Genomic DNA, 26,007 nt, shown 5'->3' with positions numbered 1-26,007 from the left:
TATTTAAAACAAGAAGGTGTATAAAATATTAATCCCTACTAATATTATAAATGCGAAAGTCCTGATGTTTGTTACACTTTCACGCAAAAACTACTCAACCGATCATCATGAAAATTTGTACAGATATTCTTAGTGGTCCCCGAATGGTTATAGGCTACTTTTTATTTAATAAAAAAATTATTTTTTAAATAAAATAAAGAAATAGTTTAGCCAATAATACCTCTGCATCTGGCTATTTGACTACGTTAACGCCATCTAGCATTCCAGCAATGAAGCTCTAACCTAAGTACTATAGTACCATCACACTGTATTATCACACTGTATTACCGACAGCTACGTCAACATCAAATCCAATTGACTACACTATGGAGACTGTACACTATACTTCCATAGACTATACTTTCAGCCATTTTAAACTTCCCGCCATTCTACTTCATTGTTACTTCTTCTGTGACTACAGACGCGTACGAAAGCAACTTCATTATTTTAGATAGTCGCGAGCGAAGCCGCGGCTTAAAGCTAGTTAAAAATAAAAATGAATTTTTAGTAAATACGATATGATAAACAAACATTAATTAACTAAATCCTGGCTGGAGTCAGAGCGAAGTTATTGCAAGACAAAGGATTAAGATGACAGCGTATACAACGTCTGCGTTTATTGTTAATTTGGAATATCTGAGTCAGCTGAAGCTGTCCGCCCAGTCCGGTCGGGTTAATGTTTGGCGAAGGCGCCGGGAATGCCAGCAAAGAGAGTCGTCATCTCGCAATGCGTGGCGCATCGCCGAGTCAGCACGTCGCTTTCGCGTTCGCGCGTCGCTCCTGTTGACAGATGCCTGTTCCAAACTAAGGTAATAATGTCCCTCATTTGTCTTCATTTGCCTAAGACCTCACAAACAGCGCCGCACCGTTCCGGCGCTCGTTGTAACTGCCGGCGAATATTAAGAAAACCACTGCTACAACGCGCGCGCCTGCAACAAAAGGGTTTTCTTGAAGGATTACCACCAGCGGTGGGGAAAGTTGACGTGACCGGAAGTGGGCGATCGCGTGCCGGATGCAAACATTTCGAACCACTACGTTTTTAATTAATTGATCATCGTAATTGCAAGCGTGAAATCAATTCCAGGAAAAATACTTTTAGCCTTTCTAAAGCGTTATAAATTTTTAAGATGCATTCAACAATTGTATAGAATATAATGGGTGAGGATAAAAATCAATTTGTGCGGCGGTTGCAGGTTGTTTTAAATTATGCATCCGCTTAGGTATTCGACACGAAACAGTTCAACAAACGCCCACAATCATCATCAATCCAACTGTCGACAGCTGGCATTGCATTTCACATGCAATCCGGAAATCCTGTCAGTTAGTTTCATCGTTTTTACGACTTTCCACTAACATTATCCAACGTAAAACTAAGCATCACAGCGGGAAAAATCCGTTACCATAATCAAGTTCATTTAGCTGAAATTTATGAGTTTATCTTAAGCAGCTAAGCATGGCGAAGCGCAGAAAAACACCTCCTGTGTTTTTTTCGTTTTTTTGCGTTTTTCATTTCACCTGCAGACACAAAATCCATGCGAACGCGTGGAAATGGAAAATGGCAGCGTGGAAAGTGCTTGTATGCAGGTTGTTTGCCGAGCTTATTTCGGCGTTGTCTCGCAAACGACCGCCGCGAAGAGCATGCACTCCATTCTCATACAAACGCAACTAAAGTTTTTCATTAAAATTTCAAAATGGCGCGCCGCAAAAGATTGCATATGGAGATACGAGTACCGCCTCGAAATCGGAATTTTTCGTGTCGAAATTTCCAGATTAGCCCGTTTGTGTTCATTCCGCGCACAATCTAAAACACATTAAAATTTTAATCACCATTATCCAGTTGAAGATAATGTAATTTTTATGATAATGTTTCATGCGGTTAAAATTTGCGAAAAACTTTTGTGGATCGCAATAGTATTGTGCGTTTTCTGAATGGAAACAATCCGGATAGTTTTTATTGTGAATAAAAGTGAATAAAAGAATGAAAAAAACCATGGACAATGACATGGAAAGTTTCCAGAAACCTGTTTCTAGGTGAACAATGAAACTTTCACAATTTATGTGTCGCGCGTGGTGTTAATGATTATTAACCCAATAAATTAACATCAACGCAAATCTAGGTTAATACATTTTTACATATTGTATAATTATCTTGTTTGTTAAGCGTGTATAAAGTCTAGTATTGGAAAAGTTATGCAGGTTTTTCGTAGAGATATTTATTATATTTGTTAGATGTTAGTTGAATGGTACTCTGGCAGGTTTTGCCCGCATGGCGCGGACGTGAAGCCCTTCGCCCGAAAGAAAGACATAAGCGTTGAACGCCGCCGCGCCACTCATGGCGATACATGAAAAGACTTCGAGGGGGCACTAGAGCGCTCCGGCTGCGGGGAGGGCCCTTGGTCGAGGGAGAGCCTGTAAGAGAACAAACGCAGGCAGGCGCCTCCACCAAAAAGCAAAAAAAATCCCAGCCAGAAGACGATTGTAGAGATATGCTTCAAAAAAGTACACTCACACAGAAAATATAAGTTTTCTCTGAAAAAAAATTGAACTAGATATTATTTGATAAAAGAGATAAAACGTTCAGGAATTGTGCGCAGCGAAAATAAAATCAAGTTTGGATAGTTTCATGCGTTTAATTTTCTATAAATTTATTGCCGCAACCCGCAATAAAAGTGCACTCGTAAAAATATTACAGGTGCTTTATTAACGCAATAACCTGGTCCATAATTAAAACATTAAAATCATAGTGAGTGGGTGTTATGATTGAAGTTTGGCCGTAAAATAAGCGAATGGTTTTCATTGTTAATAATATCGGTTTCGTGGAGGTTTCGTGGAAATAAATTGTGCGGTGTGCCAGGAATGAGCGTTTTGCGTAAAGTTCAAATGAGCCCCGGAGGAGCGCTCGAGTTTTGTTCACACTTTTCGAGTTTCCAGTTTCTAGCCAAGGTCTAGTTTCAAAAATTTATGATGTTTGCGTTAAAGTTTTATTTAACATTGGATTTTCCTCAAAAACGAAAAAAATTAATAAATTACTTGATAATTGATGAGTTAAATAATAAATTAATGTTTTGAATGTATGAGTATATTAATATTGAGCACAAAATTACGATCGCAATAAAAACCGACGCGCGACGGGTCACTTTGTAATATTTTATTACGTTTTTGAGGTTCGCGCGCGCGAGCGCACGCTGATAATAATGGCAAATCGAAACGGACATTAAAAATATTGCGCACGTAACTGTTTCAATCCGCGCGTGTTGTTTTTGATATTTTACGTACACGTACGCGATATTAAAACACGTATGACACATAAAACTCGACGCGCAAAATTCGTCATTACCATAAGCTGAATATCACGAATGTTTATTTTTGTGTTTTCAATTTACGCTCCGGGATAAAAAAAAAAACGTAGACAACAATAGACAACGGACGCGTGACGATCAAAGCGAAAGTTTAACACTGGAAAAATATTTGGCCAAGTGAACGCTTTGGTTGTTTATTTATTCAAGTTCTTGTTGTGAGCAATTAAGCGCACAGCGTTTAATTCGTAATGCGGCATGTGTCCGCGGATAATTGAAAATCGATTGACGAACGCGCAGCGGAAAAAACCAGCAGACGCGTATGTCGAAAACGATAAAATTTCATTGTCGTTGTTAATTAGGTAATCTAACAAGCATGGAATGTGAATCGACGGGAAGAAATCTAAAGAAATGTCTGCGGAGGTGGAAGGCAAGCGCGGATAATAACAAAGTCACTGAAATATTATCGAAAGATAAAAGATAATCGCGAACGTTTACCGGGCGACGGCGCAGCTTTCTCCTTTTCAAATGTGAGTATGAATGTAAAAGTTTCTCGACAAATCGACAAATGGACGCAGATTGTTCGATGGAATTAAACTTTTCCTTGCTGCACGCAATGAAAGGCGGAATATTATATCTGAAACTATTTTATTTTATTTTTGAGCGTGTAAAAATAATTTTTTGTTTGCGGCATAATTTCGTCGCAAATGTTTATGAGGAAAAGTTCCTCCATCAGCGGAGCATCTCCACGATAACTTAATAAAGTAATTTGAGAGCCTGCCCGCCCAAATAAGACGAAAATTATTATTGTTATTGTAAGTTTCTTCGGTGCGCTGATGTGCCCGGCGCCTCCACTCCCTCGCACTTTTGGAAAAACATGTTTTCCGCGCGACGTCGTCCGCCAAATGAATATAATGAACGAAATTTAACCAAATTGCGCTTATGTGAAAATCAGCAAATTAGATTCGCTTGCGGAAAACTGATTTACGCTAAAAAATAAAATTAAAACTTGTTTTCGGCGAGATTTGTCGCGTTTAGTATCCGGCGATTTCTAATGCTTGCTTGAGGGGAAGCTGACGGTGGAGAAAGCAATTTTCGAACGTCGGTTATTAGATTCCCGGTCCATTAGAAAGCCTTCAGCATAATGAACGGGCATTCATTCGCAAAATTCGCCGCCGATATCGCTACTTCAGCGACCTCAATCGTTTCGCAGTCAGTCGACCTATACCCGCTTTTCCCATCTCGTCATCAAAAACCTGACCTCATCGCGCCCGCTCCCGCCACCGTCGGCTTGTCCCGTCGACGTCAGCGGAGCAGATCGGGCCCCTGCTTTTAACAGTTGTGCGACGCATCGATGACTCCAAATCAAAGCTTTTCGCATTACAACCCACCAATGCCAATCATCGAGTTACTTTAATGTTCGTTCCTCTCTATTTCTAATTAGCGCACACATCACCGCACACGCTGAAAAATTAAACTTTGATTGCAAACTTTTTCGATCGGAAAACTAGTCAATCGTGAACCTATTTTTATTAACCCACATTTTCACCGCGAAAGATGATAATATTTGTCGATGATATTTTTATGATTTGCATCGGGGGAAAAGAGGGTCCAATTGGTTTTCGGGCGATATAAAAACGGTTTGCATGCAGCCGTCGGAATAAAGTTATTCAATAAAATCAGGTGAGAAGATTGCGAGAATGTTTCGCGCAACGACGCATCGTGGAGTCGTAAAATGCCGCTCGTATCCTCGCGTGGATTATTTCGAATTTTCGCCAAACGCCCCGGAATTGTCTCACCATTCGCGAATCACTTTCCGCGTCGATTTTATTGGCGGATAATAACGACACTGCCCGGCGCCTCCACTTGTCGAAAAATACACATTCTCACCCACCCACACTCGCACACACAGAGACACTCACCTCGTTTGGAAGCGGCGAGCACATTAAACCGGATCGTCGCCACGACGACAAGCAGTCCACAGTAAAGCCACCACATGTTTTACCTATCAACGGCATGATTCACAGCCATAATAATTTAGTAAAGGGCGCGAGAACCGGCGCGGCGCGGCGAGATGTGGAGCAGCGAAAGCTTCATCGTGAAGTGCGTGCGCGCTCGCGAGCCGCCGGGAGAGCGAGTCGGCGCTATGGCGTCGGCCCTACCCTGCTGCCTCTGCTGCCGCCGCTGGACCGGATTCACACCCGCCCGGAATCGAACAGCGAGCGCGCGCCCGGACCCGATTTTCTCTCCTCTCTATCCGTGTCGGCGGCGCGGCGAGCGGCGCGAGCGGTACGCACACGGCGCAGGCAGGGGCAGGGCGCGCGCGTTGCGGAGGGATGAGGGAGGGTCGGCGGGAAGGGGGAGAGGGCGGCGGCGGCGGCGGTGGCAGCAACGGCGGTGGCGGCGGCGGCGTCAGCATCGCAGCATCATCGCCGGTAGCGGCTCGCTACTAGCGCACTGGAGCAGCGATTATTTTCGCTGTTACGCAACCTGCCGCTCTCTCTCTCGGCAGAGGCACTCAACTTGAGCCGAAATTGAACACCATTCCCCGACCCGAAATCCCACCAAAACCCAACCTTCGTGTATCTATTCTTCCGCGCTTAGCCTCGAATTAAACTAAACATTTTTCAAACTACGACTTTATTATCCACAAACAACTCTATTACTATTCATAAATCGTAAATAAATATTTAACAAACCACCTCATTAAAATTTAGTTGATTAAACATACATCTATAATTAACGTATGCATACGTAGTTTTATTGAGGGATTATTCACATAATAATTACGAGTATGATCAAATAGTTGGGCGAAAATTGCATGCGCTGTACTAGTAAATCAACCACGTTCCAGCATTCGCGCAGTCGTTGAGTTAGTTGATAATGAAACGCCTTACATTAAAGTGTTAACCGTAAACGCCAGCGCACGTAGCGGGGGTGTTAAAACGTTTTGGTCGAGCGTTTTAACGAAATAGAAATACGTGTCCGTTCGGACTTCTCCAGCGCGATTAAAACGCTCATATATCGTCGACGCCAAGGCGACAATTTGCGCGTAATTCTATTAACTGAGCCATTATGATCGTATAATTAAATAGAGGTTATGTTTAAGCACGTGGAAAATCTATTTTTTGATTGTTATTTATTTTAATAGCATATTTATGCGCTGAAATATGAAAATAAGAGGGAGAGGAATTTTGAAAGTTGCGACTGTACTGCTGGATGACTTAGGCTCGACTGAGCGAGGCGCGCACTGCGCGCTGGCTTTTTATACCCCGGAAAGTGGTGGGGAAAGTTACGCAGTCGACAGGCAGTGTACGCTCGGCTAACACTTATGACTCACACACGTATACGTATGAGCGACTAATAACGTGGCAGAGTATCTTTCCCCACTACTTTTTTGATTTACTGAGGGTATAAAAGGCAGCGCGCAACGCGCAAAACGCTCAGTCGTGTCTAAGTTGTCTAGCAGTACAGTCGCATAGGTTAGGTTGCTTTTTATTTATTTTTAAAGTTTTTCACTCCATTTTTTTTAAGAAAAATCTCTGTATTGTAATAAATTGATTATATCCATGCAAAAATTACTATTTTTAAATTTCTTCAATTGTTTTTACTTTTCCTGGGGCATAATTAAATATGCCACGCCTAATTTTACTGCGCATGCACTAATAATATTAATTACCAGCCGGCGAAAATTAATTCCAAGATAATTTCGGTGTGAATTCACATCCAAGGGTAAATTAGATACACATTGTTCGCGTTTTTGATAATAATCGCCTGCGTCTGATGGGTCGAGGTCCGATGAATATTTCAACAATCGTGAGTCGCCGAGTTTACGGACAGTGAAAGGGGTGAGAGGTCATCCGGCCGAAACGCGAACGGAATTAGTTCGCATTGTTTCGGCGAGCGAAATTCGGCCGCAGCGATAATTTCTGCGGTTACGTGTAACACGGACGCAAATTTTTGCAACATTTATATTCATTTACATAAAGAAACTAACTAGTTCACCGTAAGTTGGAAACTTAAATAATACTCATGAGGAAGTTTCGGAATATCTGTGAGTTAATAAGCTCGATAATAAAGTGCACAAAGTGCACACGACGTGTTATTATAACCGAGCGCGCGGATGATCGTTTTTCCACTCTCGTATCAGGAAGTTTGGCGTTGGTAAGTGTGGGCGTACGGGAGGAGTGCACATGGCACACACGCAAGTTTTCCCAACTCCTCTCGGCAAACTTCTATCTTGTGCGCTAGTGTCAAACTTTCAATGTGAGTGCAGACGAGTTTTAATTTTTTACTAAATTGACGCCAGTTACTTACATTTTAAAGTAAAGCAAAAAAAATTGTCAAAATTTGAAATTCTTAGCACTTTTAGTCACATTATCCGCTCCTTTGCCCAACAATATTTTATATTCTAGTGTAATAGAGACTATTCCAAAATTTCATTATTCGAAATTTGTTGACTTCTAGATCTTTTAGTTTAGAAGATATTAATTATCAAAAATCGTCGAAAAAAAGTATCATTTTTCTTAAGAATGAAAATTTCATCTCTCAGATTTCCGTTTTAACTAGCTTATCTTATTGAGAATAGTTCGTAGATTAAGACGCTGCCATCAGATCTTATTTATCTCTTTTAGTTTACGAGATATTTGCGATGAAAAAAATCGTCAAAAATTGCAAAATGTCACTTTTTAGCACTTTTAGTTGCATTTTTTGACCATTTACTGTTGGAAATATAATTATTTTATATTTTAATCTGATAGAGAATTTTCCAGTTTTTCATAATCAGCAATTCGTTGGTTGCTGTCGCTTTTAGTTCAAGAGATATTAATTATCAAAAATCGTCAAAAAAAAATATCAAGCACCCCCCCTTGGCAATTTTTTCTTAAGAATGAAAATTTCTTCTCTCAGATTTCCGTTTTAACTATCCTATCTGATAGGGAATACTCCGTAGATTAAGACGCTGCGATCAGATCTTATTTATCTCTTTTAGTTTACGAGATATTCGCGATTGAAAAAAATCGTCAAAAATTGCAAAATGTCACTTTTTAGCACTTTTAGACGCATTTTTTGACCTTTTACTGTAGGAAATATAATTATTTTATATTTTGATCTAATAGAGAATTTTCCAGTCTTTCATAATCAGCAATTCGTTAGTTGGTATCTCTTTTAGTTTGAGAGATATGAATTATCAAAAATCGTCGAAAAAAAGTATCAAGCACCCCTCCTTGGCAATTTTTTCTTAAGAATGAAAATTTCTTCTCTCAGATTTCTGTTTTAACTATCCTATCTGATATGGAATACTCCGTAGATTAAGACGCTGCGATCAGATCTTATTTATCTCTTTTAGTTTACGAGATATTCGCGATTGAAAAAAATCGTCAAAAATTGCAAAATGTCACTTTTTAGCACTTTTAGACGCATTTTTTGACCTTTTACTGTAGGAAATATAATTATTTTATATTTTGATCTAATAGAGAATTTTCTAGTCTTTCATAATCAGCAATTCGTTAGTTGGTATCTCTTTTAGTTTGAGAGATATGAATTATCGAAAATCGTCGAAAAAAAGTATCAAGCACCCCCCCCTTAGCAATTTTTTCTTAAGAATTAAAATTTTATCTCTCTGATTTTCGTTTTAACTGTCATATCTTATAGAGATCAGTCCGTAGATTAAGGTGCCGAGATCCGTTCCTAGTTATCTCTTTTAGTTTACGAGATATTCGCGATTGAATAAAATCGTGAAAAATTGCAAAATGTCACTTTTTAGCACTTTTAGTCGCATTTTTGGACGTTTTACGGCAAGAAATATAATTATTTTATATTTTTATCTGATAGAGAATTTTCCAATCTTTCATAATCAGCAATTCGTTGGTTGCTGTCGCTTTTAGTTCAAGAGATATTAATTATCAAAAATCGTCGAAAAAAAGTATCAAGCACCCCCCCTTGGCAATTTTTTCTTAAGAATAAAAATTTCTTCTCTCAGATTTCCGTTTTAACTATTCTATCTGATAGGGAATAGTTCGTAGATTAAAACGCTGCGATCAGATCTTATTTATCTCTTTTAGTTTATGAGATATTCGCGATTGAAAAAAATCGTCAAAAATTGCAAAATGTCACTTTTTAGCACTTTTAGACGCCTTTTTTGACCTTTTACTATAGGAAATATAATTATTTTATATTTTGATCTAATAGAGAATTTTCCAGTCTTTCATAATCAGCAATTCGTTAGTTGGTATCTCTTTTAGTTTGAGAGATATGAATTATCAAAAATCGTCGAAAAAAAGTATCAAGCACCCCCCCTTGGCAATTTTTTCTTAAGAATGAAAATTTCATCTCTCAGATTTCCGTTTTAACTAGCCTATCTTATAGAAATTAGTTCGTAGATTAAAACGCTGCGATCAGATCTTATTTATCTTTTTTAGTTTACGAGATATTCGCGATTTAAAAACATCGTAAAAAATTGCAAAATGTCACTTTTTAGCACTTTTAGACGCATTTTTCGACCTTTTACTGTAGGAAATATAAATATTTTATATTTCTATCTAATAGAGAATTTTCCAGTCTTTCATAATCAGCAATTCATTGGTTGCTGTCGCTTTTTGTTCAAGAGATATTAATTATCAAAAATCGTCGAAAAAAAGTATCAAGCACCCCCCCTTGGCAATTTTTTCTTAAGAATGAAAATTTCATCTCTCAGATTTCCGTTTTAACTCGCCTATCTTAAAGAGAATTGTGCGTAGATTAAGACGCTGCGATCAGATCCTATTTATCTCTTTTAGTTTACGAGATATTCCCAATTGTAAAATATCGCAGGCTAAACCATATAGACAACTCAAACTCTTTTTAATGTCGTTTCATTAATTTTGAAAACACATCGACTCTAAACTAGTTTTTATTTCAAAAAAATTTCGGTAGTCTTATGTTTAATTTCCCTTCCGATGAGTGGAAAATATTTTGACGCAATTGTATAAACCAAAACAAAGAAAAGCACGCGATAGCGCGACAGCACGTTTCTTTATTTAACATAAATTCATTAAAATATTAAATTACCGCGACGTAACATTCCGTTCGGCGTGTCGTAAGCGTACATTTTCCACAATACAAACCCCTCCGCATTGCTGCCAAGCTCGGCACGCAATTTTATATAAATTAAAACTGAAATTGAAGCGCGCCGAGGAAAAATGTTAGTGGCAATCTTGAAAAACAAAATTCTTTCATACACGTACACTTCAAACACTTCCGATTTTAATATATGTTCATATTAATATAATATAAATAAAATTTATACGCGTACATGGAAATTAATTTCGAATTAGTCGCGTTTTCAATTAAAAGCCAGTTCGGAACTATGTTGTACAGCGTTTGTAACCAAAAACTAAACTTGAAACTTTCACCCACAACTGTTTGGGCTGTATTTATTCGTTTGAAATGAAATACTCAGACAAATGCCGGTGTAGAAGTTAATGAAAACGTACGTCATAATCAATACGGGGACGAGGCGCGCGCGCCAGTGCAATTAATCCCGCGGCACCGTCGATAAATAATTTCCAAAGTTGATTCGATTTTATATTTAAATTCGTCGCCGGCGCTCTGTGCCGTCGCAATGGTAACGCGCCGGGTACAACAAAGCAATTTGCAGACTTTGACCAACCCTCCAGCCAGTTTGGGGGAAAATTGCGATCCGGAGCGCGCAAACTTTTGTTTAACAAACACTTGTACCTGTTTTGAGACGGCGATTTCAGTTTTCTCTCGGCCTGCGGATAAGTTTTCGTATTATTTTCACGTATATAAATTACGATTTTTATTTTATTTCGTTTTCATTCTTTAGATTCGTTTATAATTGACTTGGGGTATCGATTTAGGGCTTCATACAGTTATATAATAGCCAATTATCAATCGCGCACTTTTCCAACCCTTTATATTCTCAAGTGGTGAAATAAAATTGCAATTTTTCTCGAATTTACAAAATGTGTTATGGAAAACACTCTGTACCTCCTAAACCAATCGAGTAATTTTAGGTTTCTTATGACTAGGTGGTAGATTAAGAGACCCTTCACAACTTATATACTTTTACCACTCTATATTTAATCTGAAAGTGCCCTAAAATTGACAAAAACTTCAAATTTTTTGCAAATTTGCAAAATTTTCTAAGAAAACACCTTATATCTCTGGTTCCATTAGAGCAATTTTAAGTCTCTCTTTACTAGGTTGTAGATATAGAGGCCCTTTATCATTATCATACCTTCTTGAACCTCTAAACCTTCAGTAAGGACCTAAAAACGCCCTTCAAAAATGTTTTCTGTCCAAAATTTCAACTTTTTCACCTACAGACTAAATTTTTGTATTATTTTCATGTATATAAACTCCAATTTTATTTTATTTCGTTTTCATTTCTTAGATTCGTTTATAATTGACTTTGGGTATCGATTCAGGGTTTCATACAGTTATATAATAGCCAATTATCAATCGCGTACTTTTCCAACCCTTTATATTCTCAAGTGGTGAAATAAAATTGCAATTTTTCTCGAATTTACAAAATGTGTTATGGAAAACACTCTGTATCTCCTAAACCAATCGAGTAATTTTAGGTTTCTATTGACTAGATGGTAGATAAAGGGACCCTTCACAACTTATATATTTTTACCACTCTTTATTTAATCTGAAAGTGCCCAAAAATTGATAAAAACTTCCATTTTTTTGCAAATTTGTATCATTTTTATAGAAAACACCCTATATCTCTGGTCCTATTAGAGCAATTTTAAGTCTCTTTTTACTAGGTTGTAGATAAAGAGGCCCTTTATCATTATCATCCCTTTTTGAACCTCTAAACCTTCACTAAGGACCTAAAAACGCCCTTCAAAAATGATTTCAGTCCAAAATTTCAAATTTTTGTATTATTTTCACGTATATAAATTCCAATTTCATTTTATTTTGCTTCCATTTCTTAGATTCGTTTTTAATTGACTTGGGGTGTCGATTTAATTTACTCGCCAGCCCAACGCCTGTAGTCTACAGGTGCGTAATGAATCAACCACTCTCGACGTCTTGTTCGATGGCCACGACTGGTTTTCGGCACGAAGAAGCAAACAAAAAAAAAGAGGAACAAAATGTTGCCAGCTTGCGTGTCGAAGGTTTTGCGGCCGACAATAATATATACGTGATTATGATTTGTTGGGTACGCCGCGCTTAATTAATACCACGGATTAATCTTGCGAGTGATAAAACGTGCCCATCATTTTATTCCCAGTAATGAGAATTGCAATAATTAATTCCGCATGCGTCGCACGCGGCTAATAAGTGAAATGGAAACGCAGCATCACGAGTTATGGCAAATCGTTAAGCATCAAATAAGATTTTTGTTTTCCTTCTGTGGGTATGGGTGAAAAATTGATGAAGAAAACATCAAAAAGAAACATATCGTAACGATAACGAGAATATGAGACTTTGCGTGCGCTGAGAAAGCTTTTTCTTTCGTGTCTGCCGAATTTATGCCCCAAAAAACAAGTTTTTTATGCCTTGTTCATAACGCTGCTCGGGCGGGAATATGCGGCCGTTAAGGCGAGTTAAATTTAAAATCGATCCGATAACAGTTTAGCACAATTGTTCGACTAATGGATAATAGTGCTATTTTCTTTCAATCGGCGGGCGCATCGCAAGATTTCGAAAACGGGACTCGAATTGCCATCCCTGCCCGCATTACCTTCCCATCTTACCCAATCGTTCACCACTGTCGCGCTTTCCATTCAATTCCATTGAATAATAAATAATGGTGCTGGCTTAGGGGTGTGTGCACTGAAGGATATTTCTCACGGGCTTACGCCCCTCGCAGGTAAACTAGACGTATTTTCTATGGAAAATAAAATAATGTTTTAAAAGAAAATGTTGATTTTATTTCGGTTTGGTTAATTTTATTGATGTTGCGCTGATTCAAACATCGCGTGCTTGCGAAATATTTCCCATCGATAAAATAACCAGCCCACGCCCCGACTCCGATGTTAAGCAGTGTTTTGTCGCTTCAAAGTTTGCGTCGCGCCGGTTTTAATTGAACCGAGAAAGAAATATATCGCAATGTAATCGAAGCGTAAACAAATTCAATTAGGAAACTGTTTTACACATCAACGCCTCTCGCGCAGCAGTTGTTAACGACCAATTAATTCATTCCCAGCGTGCTTTTATTTACAAATTACAAATTTATATCAAAGATACGAACAGAATGATCAGAACTACAACTAGCTAGTTGAACAGTATCCTCAGTGGAATGTTTTGTCCTTGGTCTGAAAGTCAAACGTTTCACCGTCAAGCAATGTCCAATTCTGCAAACAAAAACATAGTTTTGATAATAAAGGTGAATATATTTGTTGTTGTGATGTTACCCATGATCAATATTCGCAATCTGTGTGAATCCTTCGACATTCCACTTGTGTAAACATATCACGCCGGAATCCAACCCGACAGCCATCAAATAATCACCCGCGAGCAGCCCGTGTGCAAACGCCAGTGCCGTTATCGACTCCTTGTTCATTTCCAAAACCACCGACGCCGGCCGACACGACCCCAGAGGATTGCCCTGGCTCGCCGCGATCGTCTCATCTCCGCGCGTCCACACGGCGACTTTGCCATCGCGTGATCCCGTCGCGAAGTAAAGCGAATCGTGCGTCCAAGCGCAACACCACACGATGCGGGTGTGCACAGCCAGCTTCTTATCCTTCCCGGTGGTCGCCGTCAGTGTAAACAAATCAGACTCGTCCTTTGTGAACAGTGACCAACGCCTATCGCGTGAGACGGAAAGAATATGCCGTGAGTCCGGAGAAAAAGCAAGCTGCGCAATGGTAAGTGTGTGTGAGAGTAGTTTTTGGACAATCTGCCAGTTTGTGGTATTCCATACGATGATGGCGGAGTGCTCGAGGGTCGTAGATTTGCAACTGGACGCGATATATTTCCCATCGGGGGACGCCGCCAGCGCGTATAATTCGTATCCGTGACCGTAGAGTTTCTGAACCTCGGGCCAAAGCGTATTCTGAAGCAGATTCTCTTCTGTTGGCGGTTCAGTTAGCGACACAGCAGTAAAATGCGACTCTTCGGGATACATATCCTTTTTATTTTTGACCGTAGCTTGTTCGGTATTATCATTCTGATAGATTGCTTTGTTTGATAGGCCTAATGAAGGCACAGAAGCACCTTTGGGTGCGTTGTAATCTGTGTCATCATCGTTTATTTTACAAATCTGTTTGAAATTATCAACGAATGTTTGCGGCGCTTGGAAACTTCGGATTATTTTCTCCTCGGCGCCGGAAACAAACCGATAATGATCTATTATAGCCAAACAACTTATATCAAAGCCATGTACTTGAGGTCTTGCTACTTCATGCCAAGTTGAGACATCTTCAGATGATTTTTTCCAAGGTGCATGAATTCTAGTGGTTTGGTCACCAGAGACAGACATTAGATACAATCCCAATGGGTCCCAACATATGTCAGTGACTTCTTTAAAATGTCCCCCGATTGTAACTTGTGGTTCCCACGTGTATAAATCTTCATCAAACTTCCAAATGTGAAACGCGCCGTGGTAACCATGTGCTAACATAAATTGCCCATCGCGACTGAACATCCCACCGTAGAAACCCAGTGTGTTCCCACCAATGGCACCCACCCGATCAGATTCCAACCACATTGATGCGTCATCATTAAATTCCCAGACAATCATGCTTTTATCAAGTGAAGCAGATAGTAACTTTCCTTGACACCAATTTACTGAATATACCCAACCATCATGTCCAGCTAAGACTGAATCAATTATGATATTGTAACAGACTTTATTTGTTTGAAGTTCAAGTTGAGTTATTACAGTTGATTCATGCTTATCGATGAATTTCCATACTCGTATGAAGTGATCTTGTGAAGATGATGCCAAGAGGATGTTTTTTCCATCTAGAGTGAAGTCTAAACCTCTGACCCAGTCTTCATGCCCTTGAAGGACAGGTCCAGCTTCTATTTCATTAGTTTTCTTGATAAATAACTGAATATTTGATTGATTAGTACCACAAGCAATTAATAAATCAGAAGATTCAGGGATTAAACATATTCGTAGAGATACTGCAATGTTGTAGCCCAAATTTAAAGTTTGCTTAAGTGAAATTTCTCCTGAAAATTAAAGAAAACCTTGTAGATTGAAGCAAATCGACAACCATGGTATATTTTACCATTGAAAGTCTTTCTTTCCCAGATGTTTATCCTCGAATCAGAAGAACCAGTTGCTATTACAATATGTCCTTCCAAAATATCCTTATACAGTGCATCAACTACTGTGACAACATCCTCATGACCTTTAAGAACAACATGTTGGTATTCTTTATCATTTTTAGTCCATACAACAGCTGTTTTATCAGAAGAAACAGAAACCAGCTCATTTTCATATTCAGATCCCCAAATCCACTTGACACCATTTACTCTACTTGTATGTTTGTTTAGAGTATATGTTACTTTACCACCTCCTTGCTAAAAATTGAATAAAAGGCTTTATTCTTACTAGTTTTAATAATTGAACATAAAACTTACATTTGGATCGTAAATCAGAACAGAGTTGCATGCAGCATAACAAATTAACTTATTATTGCCCCAATCTGCTGCCCCAGGAACATAATTGCAAGCTGCAGATACATATGAAACATTTACAGCCATCATCAAATAGATTTTAGATAGTTTTTATAAGTTTAAATAAAAACAATCTTAGCATGTGTTTGATTTGTTTTGATTTAGTTGAGGTTAAACGTATGTTTAGTAGTCGCCTTTCAGGGGATATCTTCAGTGCGCATTATTATGAAAATGTTTATGTGATTTACTAGCAAGTATAACAAAGAATATAACAATATTAAATGTAATTTGATATAATTTGTTTTTCTATTACAGATAAACAATGAATTGTGAGGATAGTGATAATCCAGATGTGCTCCTGGACTTGGCAAACATCCCAGCTGAACCAGCAACCAAAAGAAGCATTTGTTCCAAGTGCGAGTAAGTAATTACAACAAAAATAAGCAATAAACATTCTAAATAATAATGTTTTAGGCGTCCTATGGTTGTGTGTTGGTGTGTTGCTTTACCTGATCCACCATTCTTCACCAACTGCAGAATTATTCTACTTCAACATCCAGCGGAGGAAAAAAGGTGTTTAAGAACTGCTCCAATGCTTCAACTTGGTCTGCATGAGGGGAATTGCTTAATATTTAAAGGCAAGAAGTTCCCTGGCCGCCACGAAGGACTAGAAGACATTTTAAGTGCGCCCAATACAGTGCTTTTGTATCCAAGCCCAAATTCAATTGAGATAAGTACTTTGTCATCTGCACAAAAACCATTTAACATTGTATTAATTGATGGCACTTGGCCACAAGCAAAAGCAATTTATGCAAGCAGTACAATTCTTCATAAAATTGAGCAGGTGAAAATAATTAGTCCTATGATTAGTAACTATGCAATAAGGACACAGCCGAGTGATGGATGTTTAAGTACATTAGAAACTGCAGCTGTTGCTTTGGCTCAGTTAGAAAATGATCAAAAGTATATGGAATTAATTAGGCCTTTAAATAAGCTGTGTGAGGATCAGTTTGCACATGGTGCTGTGTCTCACCAGAGCAAAGAGTTTAGAATTAAGAACAATACATATCCAAAGTTGATTGGGAAGAGATTGAATAGAGTTCTAAAGAATGCAGACAACTTAAAAACTAGTTGATAATTCTTCTGGTGTATGTTACACAATATATTTATGTAATTTTTTCGTTTGTAAACTGCATGAAGTTCTACGAATGACGCATTATGAATGGATTACGAAAGCATGTAATTGCATGAAGCAATAAAGTGTTTGTTTGCAACAATGTACATAAAAACATGTTTTATAATAGATAAATGTAAAAACTATGTATTTCCTAACTATTTGTTTGCAATAGCATGGTGAATAACAACACAGGGCAACTCATTTTATTTCGAAAGTCTGTTCAATTTAGCATTTATAAATCAATCTAGGATTTTATACAGTCATACTGTAGTTTATGAAGCCCTTTATCATTTGTGTACGTTTTAACCCTTAATACTTTTAAGTGGTGCCCTATAATTGCAATTTTTCGCACAATTTTAAAATGTATTGCGAGAAACACCCTGTATTTCCTATACCAGTGGAGTAATTAATTTTTTATGATTTAATAGTAGATAAAGGAATCCTTTATCATATGTGTACCTTCCCGACTTTATACTTTCTTAGGCAATGCCCTAAAATTAACAAAAACTTGCTATTTTTTATACTTTTTGTGGAAAACACCCTATATCTTTGGAACCAGAGGAGCAATATGAGGTCTTTCAATTCTAGGTTATAGATTGTATAGTCCTTAATACTTATTGTACCTAATTGAGCCTCTAAAACTTTAGTAAGTACCTTAAAAAGCCCTTTAAAATTAGTATAATGTGAAATTTGTAAAATTTGCTACGGGAAACACCCCGTATATCCTCTATCCGTAAGACAATTTTAGGTTTTTTGTTACTAGGTTGTCGACAAAGAGGCCCTTTATAATATATGTACCTTCTCGACTTTATTCTTCCACAGGAAATGCCCTAAAATTGATAAAAACTGGCGATTTTATGTGCAAATTTATAGTACTTTTTGTGAAAAACTCTCTATATTTCCGGAACTAATAAAGTAATTAGGGCAATTTTATCATCATGTTATAGATAAAAACTTCCTTTATAAGATGACTACCTTCCCGACCTCCTAAACCTTCCGGAAGTGCCCCTAAATGGCCACCAAACTTTTCTTTCTTATTTGTAAAAGTTGCAGTAGAAAACACCCTATATATCAGGAACCAATGAAGCAATTTCAGTTTTTCACCATCATATGAAAGTTAGAAAGCCCTTTTATAAGATGCGGGTGCTACTAACACTTTAATCTTCCGGAAGTGCCCTAAAGTGCCAATTAAAAAATGCTATTTTTACAAATTTTCAAAAATTGATGTGAAAAATGCCCTGTATCTCAGAAACCAATTGAGTAATTTAGGCTATTTTATCGTCATATGATAGTTAAAGAGTCCCTCTCCACGGTGAGTATATACACGACTCTTGAAACCCTTCGAAAGTGCTCTGAAATGACCGTCAAAAATGGCCATTTTTGTCACTATTTTTAATTTTGATTTCGTTGAAATTAATATTGGTCGACAGATGGCGTTCAAAACGGTCAATAAAAATATTTTATGCTGAAAGACAGGGTCGAACTTTTTTTAATGAAATTATTACCTGCCGAAGAACAGGGTCGAACTATTTTCTTAAAATTTTTTCAGGACGAAATTTTTTTGTGCGAAGTCAAATTTTTCTTTAAAATTGCCAATAGGGCCTAAGTGGTCAATGCTAGAAAAAAATTGTTTTGAAAAAAAGTAATCAGAATTCAACAGGCTATCAGAATCCGAAATCAGATTTTGAAAATTCCAACTTTTAATTGTTGATTAAAAAATGAAAAAGTTTTGCCTTTTTTATGACGAAATCTTTTCACGGTTTATGTTTTTTATAGCATAAATTTAAAAGTCGGAATTTTAAAATTTTTTCTTCGGATTATGATAAAACAGGCCATTGAAAATCATTTATTTTAGTAAAGTTTTTACCTACAACCCTTATTTAAGGGCCTACTGATAAAATTGTATTCAATAGTTTTATGCGAATATCTTCTAAACTGAACGTCTACTTAAAATAATCCATTAAAATATTTTTTTCATATAATTGTCCTCTTTCATAAGTAGCAATAAAAACTTAACTTTTTCAATTTTTAAAAAAACATGCAAATAATTATCTAAAATATGACGGAGGCGCCTGACATTTTATAATGTAAATCTAATTATGCTTAAAAATTAATAATGCCATTACGTAGAGAGACTCTTAATATACTTATAAATAAAACTTCTTACTCATTAGTATTTACTGTTTACTCTGTAGGAGCATTTAAGTGAAACATGTACATCCAGCATGACTTAATTACCGATTATCTCCGGAACTAATAGAGATATACAAAAACGGAAAACTGCATTGCGTTCAACAATCAATTCTACATATGATAAGCATTTAAAATTTCTACTTTTGAAAAGTGAAAAGTGAATTTTCCGACGCGATTTTCTCGGAAACTATAAGAGTTGCAGAAAAACTTTTTGCACTTTCTTCATGCCATGATAAGGATCTATGAAACGGCAGATTTAATTTTTTGTTTCTAAAAAGTTGACAAAAACCACTTGAAAAGTATCAAGAGGTTACACTTAAGTATTTTGAGGCCTAAAAATTAAACTTTAAGCTACGAGAAAATGGAAAACGCCAATCGATAGAGAATTGCAATGGGATGAAAAATATCCAGTCAATTTTTCAATAACATCAATATTTCCAAAATTACCGGTGAAAATCTAAACGGACCAAAAAGAACCACAACTCAGATTTTCTTCAAACTTTGTAATCTGATGCTGAAAGATGCCTAGAATCCATTAATCATGGTTTTGATTCGATATCTTAATTAGTTTTTGAGTTATTGACCATTTTCACTTATTACATAATAGTTGAAATATAAATATTTCAAAATGCTATCTAATGTTGAATTATCCGCTGTTTATTAATCTGAAAACCATTTTTTGTTAGCCCCAATGGTTTCCGAGAAAAGTGCGATAAACTAGATTTTCAGTTTTCTCCATCATTTTATATGTATATAGAAAAAATTGAAAATTTCAATAGTTTATGACAGAAAATGGAAGGAACCATAATTCTGGTTATTTTATCTTAGTGAAATTTTGTTATGAGACTAATCATTTTCATAATAATCAGTGTTTTAATTTGTGTAATAAAATTGCCAATAGGGCCTTATATAAAAGTTGTGGAAGAAAAGTTTATAAGAATAAATGATTTATAATGACCTGTTTTATCATAATCCAAAGAAAAAAATACTAAATTCCAATTTTTAAATTCATGGCATAAAAAGCATAAACCGTGAAAAGATTTCGTCATAAAAAAGGCAAAACTTTTTCATTTTTTTATCAAGAATTAAAAATTATAATTTTTCAAATCTGATTTCGGTTTTGGATAGTTTGTTGCATATTAATTAATTTATTTAAGAACAATTTGCCTCCAGCACAGATTGTTTAGGCCCTATTGGCAATTTTTACAAAAAAAATTGGCTTCGCACGAAAAAGAAATTTACTATGTATAATTTTAAAAAAAGTTCGACCCTGACTTTCGGCCGAAAATAATTTTTAAAAAAAGTTCGACTCTGACTTTTGACCAAAAATAATTTTAAAAAAGTTCGACCCTGTCTTTCGACCGATAGTTTCAGCTCAAAATGGACTTTGCTTTTCGATTTAGAACAGAAAAATACTGTAAAAATACATGTTTTTGGGGCCGTTTTGGAGCACTTCCCAAGAATTTAGTGCAATGAAAGAATATACCCCTTGTAGAAGACCTCTTAGACTACAAAATTAAGTAGAGAAACCCCAAATTTCTTTATTAGTACAGGAGTTATAGGGTGTTTTCCACTGCGTGTTTCGAAAAATAATGAAAAATAGTAATTTTCCATAGAAAATTCAGGACATTTCCTGAAGGTTTAGACCGTAGAAAAGGTATGCATATAATATAAGGGGCTCTCATTCTATAACTAGACGTTAAGGGATCTCAAATTACTCAATTAGTATCGGAGATATAGGGTGTTTTCCGTAGCGTGTTTTGAAAAATATTGAAAAATAGATATTTTCCATAGAAGATTTAGGACATTTCCTAAAGGTTTAGACCTTCGAAAGAGTATGCACATTATAAAGGGTCTTTTGAGCTATTACTTGACATTAAGAGATCTAAAATTACTCATTTAATATCGGAGATATAGGGAGTTTTCAACAGCATGTTTTGAAAATGATTGAAAAACAGCAATTTTTAATAAAAGATTAAGGGCATTTTCTAATGGTTTAGACCTTCGAAAAGGTATGCACATTATAAAATGTCTCTTGAGCTATAACTTGACGTTAAGAGATCTCAAATTACCTAATTAGTATCGGAGATATAGGGTGTTTTCCACAGCATGTTTTGAAAAATAATGAAAAATAACAACTTTTAATAAAAGATTTAGGACATTTTCTAAAGGTTTAGACCGTGGAAAAGGTGTGTACAATATAAAGGGTCTCTTAAGCTAAAACTTGACGGTAAGAGACTCTAAATTGCTCTATTATTATCGGAAATATAGGGTGTTTTCTACAGCATGATTGAAAAAATAATGATAAATATTAATTTTTTACACAAGATTAAAGGCATTTCTAAAAGGTTTAGGCTATAGAAAAGGTATGCATATTGTAAAAGATCTCTTTTACTGCTGCATGCTGTTGAGAAATCTTAAATAACCCAAGAGGTTTAGGAGATACAGGGTGTTTTCAGCAGGTAGTTCAGCAACTTCAAGCAATTGAACGTTCTGATACATAATTTAATTCTACATTGATTATTTTAGGCCCAATTTGTAATTTTATTTAAAAAAAAACTGTATTTTGCACTGAGTTTTATAATATTAAAATTGCAAATAGGGCCTAAATGATCAATTTTAGACAAAATATTTAATGGAAAATTATAGTAATAAAATTAATTTAAATTAAATTTATAGCTTTGTACGAGTTCATTCAAATGTTTACGACCCAATGTTTTGCAAATAAAATTACTAAATAATTTCAAAATTTATACAACTTAATCGGTTGTAACCTGAAATATTTCACTAATCAATATTTCATTACTAATTTATTGCAAAACACGACAAAATTAATCCAAAATATTTGTATAAATAGGTGAAATTATTTAAAACTTAACATAAAACTCAGTGAAAGCTTTATAAACACCAACAAAAAACATTTTAAGCAAATTGTTTTAAAATGATGCTGTTTTCCCAATGCCTATTTCTGGCATTACTGTCAATATATTTCATTGAAGTAAAAGCTGCTCCAAAAAACACCCAATCCAACATGGTAATATAATTTTCACTCACTTTCTAATAAAATAAAACATTAAATTTATAAAATATATTTATTAAAATAATTTGTGATTTTTCTTTGGATTGTACAATTTGTTTGAGAGTTTAACATGTTTCGCTCTGTGGGCATCATCAGAAACTGAAAATAGAATAGAAAATAATAGGAAATAATAAAAAACATTAAATATTAAATTTTCAGGTGGAAACTGTGGATCAATACAATTATCTTCACCAAATGCATACATTAACAACCGCAGATGGATACGACGTAGTCCTAGACCGATTACAAAGCCAGGATCCTAATCAACCCGCTGGAAAAGTTGTTTTCCTCAATCACGGCTACGTATCCAGTTCAAACGATTGGACTCTGCGAGGACCCAATTATGGACTCGGTAAGCAACAAAATCTAAACATTAAAATTCTCAAAATTAAAAATTTTCGAAATATTATGCCATAAATCACAGCATACGCCTTGGTAAAAGCTGGTTATGATCCATGGATGCTCAACAACAGAGGTAATGGTATATCACCAATTGAAGGATACGCAGGAGACTTCTGGGACTTTAGTCTGGACGATATTGGCATCAACGACACAAAAGTAGCTGTCGATTACATTCTCGACCAAACAGGCGCACCTGATATGACTTTCATCGGGCATTCGCAAGGAGCAACTACATACTTCATGTTTTGTCTAGAATATCCTGAATACGAAGACATATTTGACAAATATATTGGTATGGCCCTCTGCTCAGCCAAAAATACGCATCGGATATTTATCAATTCGGAAAATTCATTGATCCAATAAGTCAAGTAATATAAAAACTTTTAACCTCAATTTTAAATTTTTATAAAATTTTCTTTTAGGCTAATAAATTCAACTTTGACTTTGGGAAAGCAATGTATGACATTGTTCATGCATACTGCAACACCGTCGGTATAACACTCTGTCGATACGCATACATTGTCGGTTTTGGATATTCTCCCAATGAGATTAACAACGCTATTTTGAGGCAAATTCTTCAACACTTCCCATACGATGCGTCCGCTAAGAATTTCTATCAAATCGCATCCTGGATTGGGCGGGATGACATTCATAAGTATGATTATGGAATTAATAACATGAAGGTTTATGGGACAAGCACTCCACCAATCTATAATTTAAACAAGTTGACCAAAACACCAAAATACTTCTTCTACGGTGGGCAAGACACACTTATCATCCCCAAAGCTGTTGAGTTTGCACTCAAGTATAAAATTGAAAATCTTGTTAAGGCATATAGAATTAATACCTACGCACATAACGATTTTATCTTTGGTGTGAGTGTTTCCAATATCAACAATGAAATACTTAAAATTTTAGCATCATAAATGCGGTGTTATTTCCTGTTAGAAACAGAATAATTTGTTGTAACAAATATATTTTCAATATATTAAATATACCGTTTGAAACATTATTAATTATTTATGTTTTTTTGTGTGTACATACTCGTATTATAAACTGATAAATTGTATTTGCATATACAATGTATATATAACCATCAGTTTTTAATCAAAAACAATAATTGTAAAATGTTTCAGTTTTGTGTAATTTATTCGGTTGTTTTCGTGACAATAACCTTTGCTCAAACACCTATTGATCCTATAAATCGAAAGTTAAACACAGTAAGGATTTTCAAATTTAATTTTTTACTTCCACCTTTAAACTACAACTTTTTCCACGAGTTTGAGATACGAAAAGTGGCACTTTAGTCACGGATAGTCAAAGCCGTGACTAAAGTACTTTGGTGTGACTAAAGTGCAAATTTTAAAATAAAAAGTTCAAACGCAAAAATTTAACCTAGAAATTATGTGGAAGTAAAAAATATATAACTAAATGTTGTTAAAATGCCGTTTAGCGCACTTGATACTTAATACACTGTTTCCATAGACAGGGATATTAGAAAAACACAATTATGCTCAGCAAGTTCATGAAGTACTAACTGAAGATGGTTATCTGTTAACCATAAATCGTATTCTAAGTAAAAATACATCAGATCCCAATCCAAAAGTAGTGTTTCTAAATCATGGCTTCCTCCAATCGGCGTATTATTGGCTCATCAGAGGACCACCGGACGCTTTAGGTGACTACAATAATAGATTGAAATTAATTTGATATTTTCTAGTTATATAATTATATACTGATAATTCTAGGCTTTGTGTTGGCCGATGCTGGATATGACGTCTGGCTAATAAACAATCGTGGCAATGGCGATTCAATGACCGCCGTACACCCACCAGCAACCGACGATTTCTGGAATTTTGGTCACGATGAAATCGGACTATATGATACACCTGCGGCCATCGATTACATTCCTCGATGAAACAAATCAAACTGATCTGACGTTTGTTTGTCACTCGCAGGGATGCACTATGTATTATATCATGTGTTTAGAGAAGCCTGAATATGAGGTTAAAATTAACAAATTAATTGGGTTAGCGCCATTTTTCGGTATGAAGTATCCAGCAAGTGTATTTAATATTGGACCATTTATTAATCTTGCAAGCAAGGTATTGTTAACGCAGATTGGTTTTCGATCTTTTGATATCGGAACAGCCTTCAAACATGCATTATGGGGATTTTGTTTAAAACTTTCCATTAGCTACTGCAGAGATATATTTTTTAGTGTTAATGGGAGAGCTCCAGCAGAAATGCCTTTTGAAATCTTTAGACTACTTAAATTGAGGTTTCCTGGAAGTGCTTCATCTAAAAATTACTTACAAGTTAGCCAATGGATTCGAAGAAGTAAGTTTTTTTTATTATACAATAAAATAGTATCTATATATATATAAAATGAATTGCTGTTCGTTAGTCTCGCTAAAACTCGAGAACGGCTGAACGGATTTATCTCATCTTGGTCTTGAATTATTCGTGGAGGTCTAGGGAAGGTTTAAAAGATGAGAAAAATTCGAATAATTGCCGGGAAAATCCTCAAAACAGCTCTTTTCAATAGAATAAAATTTGACATTGAGATTCAATCATAGTTATAGTTAAATAGTTGAATTCGAGATGGCGCGCTGAAGTGCATTATTGACAAAACTTTATATAATTAATTTCTTTAAATTAAAATTGCTAATCTTATTGATAGAATTGACTCTTACTACGAGTATGTCTAGAACAAGAGGAGTAAAACGAATTACATTTTTATTAAACACTGCCGGAACGAAGTCGCGGGCGACAGCTAGTCTTAAATAAAATGCGCAGGTGCAACCTCCACCCCGTGACTAAAGCTCGTGACTAAAGTACTTTAGTCACGGTCTGGGTTGTCTAGGTTTTGGTGGAAGTAGAAAAATGATATTAACAAGAGAATTTTATGATTTTAGATAATATTTTTAAATATAACTACGGACCAACTAAGAATCTTCAAATTTATGGCACAACATCACCACCAATATATAATTTAACTCTTCTTGAACACAGTCCAAAATATTTATTCTACGGTGATTTAGATTACACTGTAAGTCCGAGGTCTTTCGAGCATTCTCTGAAACAACTAAGTAATGTTCATCAAGTGATAAGAATTGATGGATACGCCCATTGTGAATTCACATTCGGTTGGAGTGTATATTCAAAAGTAAACACAAAAATTTTATCAATTTTACAAGATAAAAATTAAATCACAAAATAAGAAAAATAAA

The 26,007-nt window shown here is 36.0% G+C and overlaps 5 protein-coding genes across 6 annotated transcripts in view; 3 read left to right on the top strand and 2 right to left on the bottom strand.

Moving 5' to 3' along the window:
* Positions 1-5,534, bottom strand: part of mmd (disintegrin and metalloproteinase domain-containing protein mind-meld) — a 117,493-nt gene extending 111,959 nt beyond the window's left edge. The window contains 1 exon segment of the mRNA XM_065318035.1: positions 5,258-5,534. Coding sequence (XP_065174107.1) covers positions 5,258-5,333 — 76 coding nt within the window. The 5' untranslated portion in view covers positions 5,334-5,534.
* A 7,952-nt stretch (positions 5,535-13,486) lies between these two features.
* Positions 13,487-16,094, bottom strand: Elp2 (elongator complex protein 2). Its single transcript, XM_065318241.1, has 4 exons — positions 15,888-16,094; positions 15,533-15,827; positions 13,706-15,473; positions 13,487-13,645 (listed from the first exon to the last, which is right to left on the bottom strand). Exons 1-4 carry the CDS (start codon positions 16,011-16,013, stop codon positions 13,516-13,518), a joined length of 2,319 nt encoding a protein of 772 aa, XP_065174313.1. The 5' UTR covers positions 16,014-16,094; the 3' UTR covers positions 13,487-13,515.
* On the top strand, positions 16,081-17,243 carry Dtwd2 (DTW domain containing 2). 2 transcript variants are annotated; one of them, XM_065318242.1, is made up of 3 exons: positions 16,081-16,177; positions 16,239-16,343; positions 16,398-17,243. In XM_065318242.1, exons 2-3 carry the CDS (start codon positions 16,246-16,248, stop codon positions 17,056-17,058), a joined length of 759 nt encoding a protein of 252 aa, XP_065174314.1. In that variant the 5' UTR covers positions 16,081-16,177; positions 16,239-16,245; the 3' UTR covers positions 17,059-17,243. The 2 variants fall into 2 exon arrangements, with proteins under 2 accessions (XP_065174314.1, XP_065174315.1); XM_065318243.1 differs by having other exon boundaries at positions 16,121-16,173.
* A 5,296-nt stretch (positions 17,244-22,539) lies between these two features.
* LOC135803704 (lipase 3-like) lies at positions 22,540-23,700 on the top strand. Its single transcript, XM_065317377.1, has 3 exons — positions 22,540-22,724; positions 22,797-23,134; positions 23,197-23,700. Exons 1-3 carry the CDS (start codon positions 22,568-22,570, stop codon positions 23,698-23,700), a joined length of 999 nt encoding a protein of 332 aa, XP_065173449.1. The 5' UTR covers positions 22,540-22,567.
* A 201-nt stretch (positions 23,701-23,901) lies between these two features.
* Positions 23,902-25,985, top strand: LOC135803703 (lipase 3-like). The gene is given in 5 exon segments (XM_065317376.1): positions 23,902-23,916; positions 24,260-24,452; positions 24,523-24,683; positions 24,685-24,820; positions 25,693-25,985. Coding segments are annotated over 5 exon segments (798 nt in total).
* Positions 25,986-26,007: the final 22 nt, after the last annotated feature.

This window comes from Atheta coriaria, unplaced genomic scaffold (genome assembly GCF_025399875.1).
Source record: "Atheta coriaria isolate IRGN ID8LTWV9N9 unplaced genomic scaffold, Caltech_Dcor_3.1 hic_scaffold_3_pilon, whole genome shotgun sequence".
NCBI classification, from domain to species: domain Eukaryota; kingdom Metazoa; phylum Arthropoda; class Insecta; order Coleoptera; family Staphylinidae; genus Dalotia; species Dalotia coriaria.
This window is presented reverse-complemented; position numbering and strand designations above follow the sequence as displayed.

Coding starts and splice junctions, on each gene's coding strand:
- Elp2 (XM_065318241.1), bottom strand. CDS start 16,013: ATGATGGCTGTAAATGTTTCATATGTATCTGCAGCTTGCAATTATGTT. Junction 15,828..15,887: donor TTCTGATTTACGATCCAAAT/GTAAGTTTTATG, acceptor TTCAATTTTTAG/CAAGGAGGTGGTAAAGTAAC. Junction 13,646..13,705: donor ATTGCGAATATTGATCATGG/GTAACATCACAA, acceptor TTTTGTTTGCAG/AATTGGACATTGCTTGACGG.
- LOC135803704 (XM_065317377.1), top strand. CDS start 22,568: ATGCATACATTAACAACCGCAGATGGATACGACGTAGTCCTAGACCGA. Junction 22,725..22,796: donor AGGACCCAATTATGGACTCG/GTAAGCAACAAA, acceptor CATAAATCACAG/CATACGCCTTGGTAAAAGCT. Junction 23,135..23,196: donor CGGAAAATTCATTGATCCAA/TAAGTCAAGTAA, acceptor ATTTTCTTTTAG/GCTAATAAATTCAACTTTGA.
- Dtwd2 (XM_065318242.1), top strand. CDS start 16,246: ATGAATTGTGAGGATAGTGATAATCCAGATGTGCTCCTGGACTTGGCA. Junction 16,344..16,397: donor AGCATTTGTTCCAAGTGCGA/GTAAGTAATTAC, acceptor ATAATGTTTTAG/GCGTCCTATGGTTGTGTGTT.